The 12,682-nt window shown below is 37.9% G+C and overlaps 1 protein-coding gene across 1 annotated transcript in view; it reads left to right on the forward strand.

Annotated features, from left to right (window-relative positions):
* Positions 1-7,152, forward strand: part of KCNH7 (potassium voltage-gated channel subfamily H member 7) — a 242,395-nt gene extending 235,243 nt beyond the window's left edge. Inside the window, exons 14-16 of the mRNA XM_050899922.1 lie at positions 1,804-1,972; positions 5,302-5,494; positions 6,886-7,152. Coding sequence (XP_050755879.1) covers positions 1,804-1,972; positions 5,302-5,494; positions 6,886-7,152 — 629 coding nt within the window. The remainder of the gene's footprint in view (positions 1-1,803; positions 1,973-5,301; positions 5,495-6,885) is intronic.
* Positions 7,153-12,682: the final 5,530 nt, after the last annotated feature.

A 12,682-nucleotide genomic window follows, 5' to 3' on the forward strand; every position in this document is an offset into this window, starting at 1 on the left:
TTCATGTAGTTGAATAATTACAAATACAACCCTAATGGGAGTTGTATTGAGCAGGTGTTAAAGTTTTAACAGCCTTTTTTATCACAGCAGAGGAGAATCTAAGTGGTACCAAGAAATTTTTGACTGCATGACAACAGATTCACTCAAAGTAACAGAGGCTTGGGGTGGGGATGGGGTGGGGGGGTAGATGTAGAAAAAGCACTGTTCAACATAAGTATGTCACCTGCAGGCTCTGCAAAGCTCACAGCAAGATCTTCATTCTATAGCTGATAAGGATATGTGCAACTAGTATATCCCATGATAAATGATTTTGTAACCTTTCACCAGCTTGGTGAACAGGAGAAACAGCCTAGAGCCAAGAATGTAAACTAATTAATAAATCCACAGAGGTGTAAATTAAGCAAATTGAAAGAGGAAGGAGAAATAGCTCAAACCAGAAATCCAAACAAAAGGAAGGAGTGCCCCTGAGTTCTGTTTGGGTGGTAAGGTGCAGTGTTTGATCACAGACATCCAAGAATTGGGAGGGACAAGAGGGATGGAATTTGGGCACAGCAGGTACAGGGTGAGACCTGGAGTAGTCATCATCTTTTTTTTACAAAGGGATGGAGTTAAAGAAATAAATATAAATGACTTGAATAAAGAGTGTTTTTAAATACTTCATATATTGTATATACAATACATCAGGATTAGAAGGGTAGCTACATTCAGTAAGATAGCTGAAACTCTGCAGTAAGATCCTAATAATGTAACTGAGCTTTTTTTAGCTTGAAATAAATTTATTTTCTCTATCTTAATCCAAAATTTTATCTGCAGTTCAAACAGAAAAAAAAGAAAAAGAAAAAAAAATTATTATTATTTACCATGAAGCTTCATTTAGTATTAAAGCGATCTCTGACTGACCCAGCAATGCCGAATATTTCATTCTTTTAGGAGTCACAAATTACTAAACAAAATGAACTGGCACCTTTCACCCCACAGTACTGTAAGAGTCTCTGAGACACGCAATGATGTAAGGGTTGGGTTGGAGGCTAGTGATGCTAAAAGCTACATCAGTGAAAATCAATTTCCTTTTTGAAAATAATAACCAGTATCCTTTTGCAAGCAGTATGAGCTGCATTAAATGGCCTCTGTCTCAGAGAAAACATGTTACACTTCACCAACCTTGTTAAGACAAGCAGTGTTGTTACAATTATTGGTGAGAAAGGCAGCTAGCTGAGGTCTGGCAATTTTCTCTAGAGGGGGCATTCCAATGCACTGTAATGCATGCCCAGTGCTGTAAATGCAATGCAGCAAGTCCTCCTTTTACACCAAAAAGCCAGACAGTAAATACACTTCAATAGCACATTCAAGGGCAAGAGAAGAGGTCTTAGCCAGGTCTCTCAAACACACAAAGACATTCAAGTACATCATTTAATGCATTTAGGTTAGAACAAATATTTCTAATTTCAGTGAATAATGAATTGCTAAAAAAACACCTTGAGAAAACTGGGGATTAATTGGTAAAATAATAGAAAGAAAACTAAAGAAATAGGAGCCATTCAGTGGGAGAATTCTGGTGATGCTGACTAGACAAAGCTGCTTGTTTATCTACAGCTTCAAAATGTTAGCATGGATGCGACCACTTTTATCTTTCCTTAAAGAGTAGTAAGGAACAAAGAGAGTTGTTCAGTCAGTGTGTCAATGTTCCAATTTGACTTTCAAGGTTTTGAGAAACACAAGTAAGTGGGATGCTTGAGGGGTGCCAACCCCTCTCTAACAGCATGTATATAAACCTATACTTCTATATGTTCTGTTTTTCATCAGCTATCGCTGATAAAAGAAACTGGGAACAGGAGAACATCCAGGAGTACCAGGACTCCCCGATTCAGTCAGCATTACCCCATGTTACATGGGGGATCTGTGAAACTGAAAGTGACTTTATATATGGGGAAGTGGAGAATCGATTAGATTTACTTCAAGAACAACTCAACAGGTAAAAACAGAGATATGACCAGAAAAAACATATGTGTGAAAGAGTATGTAATACAACAGATACTAATGACGCTACAGGAGGAATGAATTTGCGCAGAAAGTTTCCGAAAGCATTCAGATCTTCAGAAGCTCAAAAGTACAAAAATATGCCTGATGGGAATATCACTTTGTTGTCTGTATGTATTCTGAGGACCCTAAATATCACCTAAGTTCAGCCTTCCAGATTCTTGGAAAAACCTGTTCTGGGAATGCTGAGTACAAAATTTTTAATTCATTGCCAGAATATTCATGTCATTTACCTCTAGGTACCCACATTAGCTACTGTGAATTGCCTTGCAGAAGAGCCTTTCTCCTTGATTGACTGTTTAGGAGACCAGCTTTTTAACCAAGAAGCTGTACTGAGACACCTAAACTTCTCAAATTTCAATCTCATCTCACCCAGAATGCTGTTCCTAGATATTTACATGTCCACAAAATGGCAATTTTCAGTATCTTCAATATCTTAAGTACTTTTTCTTTCCTGGAGACCCAAAGTAAGCCAGCTGCCTTCCTTTAAAAAAGTATTGCAGACAAATTCCCTTTTTGATGCATTAACTTATTTTGCAACTGTCTCTATAATAAGACAGACATGGGAGTATGCAAAGGCAAAATACTTATAGCTGTTACAACAGAAAACAGATGCTTTCTTTGTCAGAATCCATTATTACCTTTGCTTAATAAAATGTCTCTTCCTTCTCTCTTTTGCTTTCTGATATACTACTCTTTGCTGGCAGCTAAGCAGCATAGCTTATAGCACCTTAAAAATATGGTTACAGAATTTTGATCCATCCTACACTATAATTTACCATGTAATTTCACTTAATTTTAACTTGCCCTATGCTCAGGTCTGTGGCTTTTTTATTATTTGCAATGCAATTCCATTACTTTCAATATTTTTCCATGACAAATACTATGACACGCACTTGCCCTAATTATACTTTAGTAGCTCTTCATTGGCATTCTGTGCTGTATATTTTAGCAATCAGTTTAAAGCCAGGTTAACTGCATATTGCTTCCTTCATCTACCATAAGCCAATCAAACCATAGTATTTTTCATTTCTGAATACTATACAGTACATTAAAAAGACATTTTTAACATGTAAGCCTAAATTGCTATAATTTGTAATTGCAGTAAAGTCGAATAATCTAAGTAACTGTAAATGTCACATAACTAAACAGCTGCATGTTCCCCATCAACAGTGTGTAGTCTTTCGGTTACATTTCTTTTCCTAAAATCTTAAGCTCTTGAAACAGAAGTTATAGCTCAAATTTACCCATAGGTTTATCAAATTCTCATGCAAGTTCTCAGTATTTTCTTGAGTGAGAAAATATCATTGTTGCTGATAAACTAAGATTTAAATTGTTATGGATTTTATTAAATCATTTTATTCTTTAACTCTTCTCATGTTTTTAAAGCTTTTCATGCTTTCAGGATTTTGGGCCTTGCTGGGTCTTCTACGAATGTAACAGACAATATTCTTTCCTGCTTATGTCAGATCTGACCTGCTGGACTAAAAAGCATGGTCACTTCTTCCTGAACTTTTCCACGCCAAGTTAGAGGCTTGGCATAACACTCAAATTATTAAATGGATATAGAAGGCTGGAAAGCCACTGTATGAGGAATATGTCCCTAGAGCTATCTCTGCTTCTCCTCTTTAAGCAATTGGAATTTCATGGAGACTGTGGGCCAAGCGTCTAAGGTTCTTCTGTTTGTTCACCCTTGGGTGGCATGACATGGACTTGTTTTAAATTTTGAAGAAAGGAGGGTGAAGTTGTACGTGCAATGATGATGAATAAAGACTACCAGAGATACTCTTTGATTTGAAATACTGGGAAACTCCCATCAAGTGCTAACAAAATAAGAAGGGAGCAATCCTGGAGTTAATTCAAAGCCAAAGACGATCGTTGATGCAAGTCCTGCAACGCTAAATCCCTTCTATTCACTGAGATGTTAAGGCCCAGGTTTAGCAGATGGAAGCTCTCTGGATGGTGGCATGCTGCTGCTGCTGCTGCTGCTGCTGCAGTATTTTCCCCTGTGGCATCAGCATCATGCTTGTGTGAGATCAGCGTATTTGCAAGTAGCAAAGAACCCAGGGGAGCTGAACAGGAGGGCCAGTAGGGCGTGATTGACTGTAACGTCTGGGTTTGGGCCTTTCTTTATGAGAGCTGATGCCACAAAACCTGCTTCTCCCAATAAAGGAAGAAACAGCATCCTAAATATCCTTTGGGCATACCTTTTGGATTAATTTCATAGATGCTTTTATAAATAAATGACACAGGCAATGGACAACTCCAACACGATAAAAAATAGTATCAGTGAAGCACCTGGTGAAAGCAAAAATCTGTCAGCACAGGATCAATTCTGCTGCTGTAGGGAGCCCAAGTAGTAACATCTACAACATTAAAGGCTGCTGACAAAGATTTGTTTACTCTGTCAGAAGAGTTGCAATACAGAAGGCTGTATATCTGTATTACAGTCTGTCATAGCATGTTCTGTAGCCTTCCAGCAGCTGGGGAGGCACAATAGGCATTACCTATGGCTGAGTTTGTCACAGATCTTGGCAAGACCATTTGAAAATCATTTCAGTGGTATGGAATTGTAAGTATGAACAACATAAGCAGCTCAAGTGTTTCAGAAGTTACATACAAATTTATGAAAAGGGAAAAAAAGAGAAAAAAGCTGCTAAATTTGAACATCAAAAATGTTGACATTAATTCTGAGGCCTGAATAAGTCTGAATAAATTTTCACAGTAAGGATACTTGAGCTGTTGGTTTTTTTAATGATCTTGAAAGCATCTTTCATTTTCTAACTGTGGAAAAACACAAATGGTTTTCTGTTTATTTCAGTACATTGTATTAGCATTGGGAATGTCAGAATTAATTGTCAGATGCATCAGAAATCGTGTCCCTTCCTCAGCCAGTACAAATCAATTTAGTTACAATGAAGAGAGTACATTTATTCCAGTTAATTTCAACCAAAGACCTGGTCCCCCGTGTTACTTTTTGTTGCAAACATAAAGGACAGTAATGAACTCATTCTTAATGTAGCAAAAAGATCAGAGACAAGCATGCAGGTATGTTCTGCAAAGGAAAGGGAGAGCCAGCAAGCTTTGGAAGGGCTCAGTACTCCCTCTTCTGTTCTTTCCTGTTTAAGACATGGTCATGTCATAACAAGCAATAGTTTACTTTATTAATAAGCTGCAGGTCCCTCTTGAATGTATCTGTAATCAGTATCTTAAAATATACCTATTCCTGACCGTGAGTTAACTGATGTTGTGTTACTTCTCTAGGCTTGAATCCCAAATGACTGCTGATATCCAAACTATCCTGCAGCTTCTGCAAAGGCAGTCAGCGCTCATCCCACCTGCCTATAGCATGGTGACTGCAGGTGCGGAGTATCAACAGCCAGCAACCCGGGTGATACAAAAGCTTCAGCCAGCAGCATCAATTAAAACAGACAGAAGTTTCAGTCCTTCATCTCAGGTATGTATGCGTCCAATAAGATCAAAAGAGGTTTGTTAATCTTTTTAGCTTATGATGGAAGAAATGCATACCAATCTAGGTGCTTGTTCACTAGTTTAAGGAATATGAAATTATTATTTTGACCTAGCACCTCCACAGTGGACTTGGATACCACAGTTTCAGAGGCTACGTTTTCTGTGAGGGTTGTAGAGATCCATACAATGATCTTATAATCAGACTGATTTACTTTATTATCATGCTCTTCACAAAAGTTAGCAGAAATGACAAATACTAGACATGGCTGTAAACCACAAACACTTTCCAAGCATCAGACCTGCCTGCATGGGTGCGCCTGCCATAGGTCCCGTTCATGAAGTCCTGAGAAGCACCATGACTGTGTTTTCCTCAAGGTACAGGCCAGACAAGTTCAGCTGATGCAGCATGATGGTTATACACATATGGAAGTGGGAGGGGCTAAAAAACCATTCTTATGTCCAGTCCCTTGCTACTGCTGGAAATATAAATGTACAAAGCTGTGACATACCTGTGTTTCCCAATATATGTTTTCCACCCCTGTTCTGTTCAGGCAAAATTTGATTATTTTCCAAATTTGTTTGGGATTTCTGGAGTTTAACACTTTGGGCAGAGATGTGGCATATCATTTCCAAACAGGCTGCTGCATGTCTAGGAATCCCAAATCAGTCATGTAGCATATGATTAGTAAATCCAGCCTGCTTGGCTGTGTCAGATTCCTCGTGCGTATGCTGGAACACATATGGGCACAGTAAATTCAACACATCCAGAAGGCATCGGTTCACGTGCACAAAGATTATCAGGGCAGCAAATGCGCAGGCATAGTTTTCAGAAGTGTAAACCCACCATGCATATACCTGCACAAAACATATACACATCTCTCTCTCTGCACAGAAACATGGCCACTCTCTGCAAACATCAGCAGGCACACTGCACACTTCACACAAATTTCGAGTTTAAAAGTGAAGAACTGAGTGCCGAGACTGGAATCCAAATGGTTATAATGTTCAGAATGATGCAATTCTGGAGTTATGTTCTGAAACAAACCTGCAAATTCAAGAATATTGAAATCCATACTCTTAGATTGAGTCTCAAGAATATTCAGTCCTTCAGAAAGGGCTGTTCATATGTGTATCTTGATGTCATATGCGCAAGTCTGAGGAGGGGACAAGATATCCAGGCTTCTACAATTAATCAACAGAATTGCATTCAATTACATTAAATCAAATGCAGTAACATGTAAAAATATTTCAGTACACTGCTTAATTTTCAAACATGGTTTTCCAGCAACCATCTGAATGTGCTAACTTTGAGCAGAACAAGAGCCTGGAAGAGACCGATTTAATTATTACCATCTTGTTTCTTCTCCTCCCTTCCAGTGTCCTGAATTTCTAGACCTTGAAAAATCAAAACCTAAATCCAAAGAATCCCTCTCAAGTGGAGTGCATCTTAACACAGCCTCAGAAGACAACCTGGCTTCTTTTTTAGATCAAGAACGCGACCAGTCTGTAGAGTGTCCCCCACAGCATTGTAAAACTTATCTCCAGCCAGTTCGGCACCCTTCCTTGCCAGAATCTTCACTAAGCACTGTAGGAATCTTGAGTCTTCATAGGCATGTTTCTGATCCTGGTCTTCCTGGGAAATAATACTTTTATACTATTACTTCACATAAAAATGTAAGTGCTTTTAATGGCTGTTTTTCCTTTTTTTTGTATTTAAATCCTCTATACTTGACTCAGGGGCTACAAGGAATATACCATTATATGCAAAAGTACTGTATATTTTCCTAAATCTGAAGCTTGTAAGGTAAAGTTGAGCAGTTCTGATGTAAATATATATATACACACACTAACTGTATGTTCCAAATGTAAAACTGCCAGCATTCTCAAGGCACCTTATATTTTTATTTTTTTTAAATAACATGCATGTTCTGAAATTACAGTTTACGTTGCATGGAGATTACCATTTACTGCTGTCATGGAAATAGTATTTTATTGTGGATATGTCTTCAGAGCAAATAGGAGACCAATAACAACAATTCACATAGAAAAAACTCCTACCTGACCAAGCTAAAATTCAAGCAAAATCTTCTTCTAGCTCACTTTTGAAAATTGATTTATCTTTCTTGTTGTGAGCGTTTTACAACAATGATTCTGAATCTAGAGAAAGAATAAGGTAACCAAGTCTTCTGGGTTTGAAACAATTAGGACAGAGAAACCAGCCTCTTTCCAAACCAGGTGAAGTAGGGCAGTATTTTAACAGACAGGAAAACTCTGCCACACACTGGAAAGTATCACCATAGGTCGCATCCACAAAACTGCATTAATTGAATAATTTGCTTCCACTATTTTTTTTTTTTTTAAATTGCATCATAGAAGGTAGCTGTCATGAGCAGGCAGGTACTCTTCATCTGTCACACAAACATAATCAAATGCAATAAATCTAATTTCTATATAATACAGAAGACTGTGTTCCTTTTGTTCAACACAAATTATTAACAATCCGTTTAATTAAAAAACACTTTACACATTTTTGTTTTATAATTATTAGGGTGGTTGTTTGCAGTTATCCGTTTTTACTGACTGGCCCCTCTACAATGATCCTAGATAGGGTATATATGTATGTGGACACACACATACACCACGCACACAATCCTGTAAGTGTGCATGTGTGTATTTTATATATGTACATATGTGTGTATGTATGTGTGTATATATTTATATACACACATACACACAAGTGTGTGTATATACCTACACTTATATGTAGGAGTATAGATATAGAGCTATATATATATATATGTATATATGTAAAATCACTTTCAGGAACAATTGTAAACTTTCTTATTACAAAAAGAGTAAGCTTAGCTTGTGTCCAAAGCTGACTACATTAGAATAAAATGATTTAAGGTCCGTAGGCTTTAAATACAGTATGTACTGTATGTGCATAATGCTTTGTGAATACTTAGATTTAATTTTATTAAAATATTATTCTGCTTCAAATGTTGTGTTTATTTTAGAAGGAACTGACCTTTTTATTACTGTTTTTAAATATTTAAAAATATTCACATGATTTTCTAATCTTAAAGCTTTACTGTGAAATTCCTTTAAGAAGAGAACTGGTTTCAGAAAAGCATGTAACCCAGTTAGTGGAGGAACAGATAAATTTTAACTAAAACCAAATTAAACCCTCTGTTCTAAACCAGTGCTACAGAGTAATGCAATAGTGGTTGACCCTCACATGAATAGATACATATATTGTATGTTGGGGTCAGAACGATACATAACACTTTTAGTCATACACAGCCAGTAGATAAACCCAAGGTGGCTGAATCTTCTCATCTAAAATTAGGGCAAGTGTTGAGCTACTGAGGAAGGCTCTGCTTTACCTTTGCATACAAAGATGCAAAAATGAATTAACCCAATACCTTTGTAAGTGAAAAGAGAAACCAACCCTTCCCATACAAGATCAAATTTTCTTCTGCCTCCTGCTAGTGTTGATTTTTGAAAGGTCCAAATGCTACAACGGGCTGACTGCCCTTACTTCTACCACGACAACGGGAGGTCTGCACTGCTTAGTGCCTTGCAGGATCAGATGCTAGGTGACAGCATCACAGGGCCAGTCAGAATCTCTGCCTGCGTATACTCAATTGAAACAGGAGTGCTGAATAACAAAGTGAAATAGCTTCTGCTTTTATTTTTTTTAAATAGCAAGCATTAACAACTTCTGCTCTATCTCAGTCTAGTAACTAATATCAATGTCTGTTACAAAGAACAAGCTAGCACATTTTCTAAAAAAGTATTTGTGGTTATGCTACATTTTAAAAAGTCTGGTATAAATTAAAAATAAAATTAATGAAAAAAGTTTAACGCATGAGCATTGCTTTACAAAATGCCTTTTGTCCAATTTCATGACCTGGTATTTCACATTAATGCAAAGAGTCTGAGCAAAACAGGTGGATTGGGGAAGGAGCGTTGGGGAAGAGGAAAAGTGACAACTATTTCAATTAGTCCAAGTGAAGGAAAAGCTCCATCCCTTACTCCTTTTCTTGGCTCCAAGAGGCTTTGTTCCTTCCCTTCTCTTTGTCTGTATTTATCAAGAAGAAAAATCTCAAATGAGGGCAACTAAGGGAGACTTTGCAAAGTTATGGAGATTCTAAGCTCCCTAGACATCTGCCAATGAATGAAGAAAGAAAACATGAAAGATCTTAACTTGGTTGGCAATACTTTGGCTGCCTTTTCCCTGCCAAAGAAAGATCTGCTTTCTCAGATACATTCTTTTCTTGTTGAGGTGCAGTGAAGCACATGAAGACCCACTGCTTCAAGCTTTTTTCTTCTAGAGACAGGTACAAACCATTGTTTTTGGAAACGTGTTGATTTTCTAAGCAGCAAAAATTGTCTCTCTCATTTTTGGGGGTTGGGGGGGCTGACACAATAGGGCTCCCTTTAAGCCCAGTCTGTTTCTGACTTGATAGAAATGGGTCTGTGTTAACCAAATCAAGCTGGGAATAACCTAAGGGTTGTGTACCCACACATCACAATATACAGCTGTAACATATCCATAGAGGCTTTCAGGACTTTAGGAGATAAGTTTTGGTCTTGCTTGAGCTTAGGAACACTCATCTTGGCTATTTACATTTAAAACTTGTGGCTAAAAATACGTATGAATTATAAGCTGTAGATACAGAGAAGTATCCTGGAAATTCAAGAACAGCTAATGTAGCTGAAGTATCAAAGCAATTGGGACAATCACTCCAAATGTGAGAGGTGAGACGGTACAAATCAGCAGAGCTCTTCATGAAGTTCACTAGCTTCCACCAGCTATGGGTCTAGTTCAATGTTTAAAGTGAATGATAGATTGTGATGCTTTTCAATATTTAAGCTGTGCAGCAACCTGCACCATTTGCATGTGCACTTCCATCCACATGCACAAATTTACAGTAATACACATAAGCCATGTGTCTTGACCTACCTAACTGCTGTTTCCAGGATGCATGTGACCATTTGCATGCCTTTCTCTCCTTTCATGTTCCCACTCTGTTCACTCAGCGAACACATGTTTTCTGGTCTCCCATCTCACAACTGCTGCCCATGGATGAACCTGCCCTCTCTTTTCCTGCTGCAGATTGTGTCCTAGCAATCTCCTCTCTCTGGTGAGTGCAGGTTGCTCATCAGAGCTTCTGCGTGACTCACCAACGCTATAAGTAACATACAAAAAGCTGAAAAGCGCTGCTTCGCATGGCCTCTGGCTGCCTGCTTAGCTGAAGCAACTTGAGTTTTGCCCACAGATGAATTGTGTGTCCTCCCGTTTGAGAGCTGCTGAGCTAGCCTGGACACAAACAGAATAGCGGGAGACTGCAATAGCAGCATAGCACAAGGCATGATTCCTCAAATGATAGTTGTACGTAATACCACACCTGCAGATTAGAAGCTTTGATATTTCTATACTCTTCTGTTAAATAGTCTTACGCTGTGAACAGATGTCTACGCTAGTATTTAAGGTTGGACTCTTCATAGGTTGGCTTAAATCAGAAATAATGAATTCCAATGGAGCCAGCAGTTACATGTTATCCCTTTTTTCATCAGATTGGGAATTAGGTCTAGCGGGCACCTCCTCTCCATTCATCTACAGGCTCTCTCTGTATTTACATACAGAATTTTTGTGGCATCAATAGTATAGTGGCATTTTCAATATCACTGAGATAGGTTTTCTTTAATAAATTAAATTTTTGTACTAAGAATTTTTCTCCACAAAAACATCTGCACAGACTCCTCAAATGCACCACATAAGTGTGATATATTCCAAGCTAGTTGCACCGAGAAATAACACATAGCATTTTGTAATTCATTGGTACATTGCCAACTTTAAATACTTGTGTTAAATACTTTTTACATTTTGGAGGTAGTATTAGAGACACTTTTTTCCTCCCTCTTACATTTTTCAGATCTCAAATTGATGGTAGTGTGTCACAGCAAAACAAATGGCTTCTAAAAGGCTACAATTCCCAGAGTTCTTAGTTCCTGTAGAACAATATAATTATATTCAGTCACCTGGAATTGACTGAAATCCAGTAAAATTTTGACAATGAGAGAAATGATGGAAATGAACAGACAGTATTTTTGAAAAAGCATTATTAATTATGCTGACATTGTACATGATTTTAGTATCTCCTGACTGTTATATGTGAAGTTCTGCCACATTTTGTTAATTAAAAGATTAGGCACAATGATATTCTGGGTAGCAAAGACTTAACTGATCAAAACCCAAAAAAATGAAAGCTGCTGCTTCCAACAAATCTCACTGTTTCTAGCTAATGGCAAAGCTATTGTAAGACAGTCATCTTTGGAAAAACTGTTAGATTAACTTCATCTATGGACACTCCAAGCATGACTCGCACTTTCTAGTTACTTAAGGTTAAAAAAAAAAAGCCTGCATAGTTAAACTGACATCAAATGTTGACGCATGAAGCAGAAAAATCAGTTCTGCTCAATGCAACCTGGTTTTTAGTTTTTTCATTCAGACAGGCATTTAGAACAGGGTAATTCTATTCTTTTAGCATTCTTTCAACCTACATAAAACTAAGCCATTAAAAAAGTTGTAGTAAAACATAGGATATCCACAAGAGCTCAAAGATAAGCCTCACAGCCAGAAATAAACAGTAGATATCAAAATTTAGTTATCTTTTAACATCCTAATCCTTCACAGAAGGTTAGTGAAGACATGAGACAAGCCTAATGGAAGATAACTGCAATTCAAACATCAGCATTTACTCTCAATTTTGAAACCTCTAGTTGCCAGGTATTTCCAAGAATGAGAAAGTAGCAGCCCAGCAGATGAGACATATGAACTCACACAGTGGGTCCGACATTCAAGGAGGCATTTGGGAGCAACCAACCACACCTCTTCAGTTCTGATTCTCAGAGTTTAATCTTCCCTTTCACCAAGACTGACATTTCTGGGGCTCAGCACCCACAGCACTGAGCTCTTCTGAGAAGGAAGCAGCACTTCTCACTGAGCCCTGTTACCATACAGGTAACTACATATGAGCTAACAGTGGCGTACTAAGGGCATTACAGTGACTGACAAAGCAGGAAACGCTAACCTGGTGCCTATATTCACTAACAGGAGCAACTAAAAGTGAATTAAAATGGGTCTGATAAGCAAGGTCTGTGTGCT

Source organism: Gymnogyps californianus, chromosome 7 (genome assembly GCF_018139145.2).
Source record: "Gymnogyps californianus isolate 813 chromosome 7, ASM1813914v2, whole genome shotgun sequence".
In the NCBI taxonomy this organism is placed as follows: domain Eukaryota; kingdom Metazoa; phylum Chordata; class Aves; order Accipitriformes; family Cathartidae; genus Gymnogyps; species Gymnogyps californianus.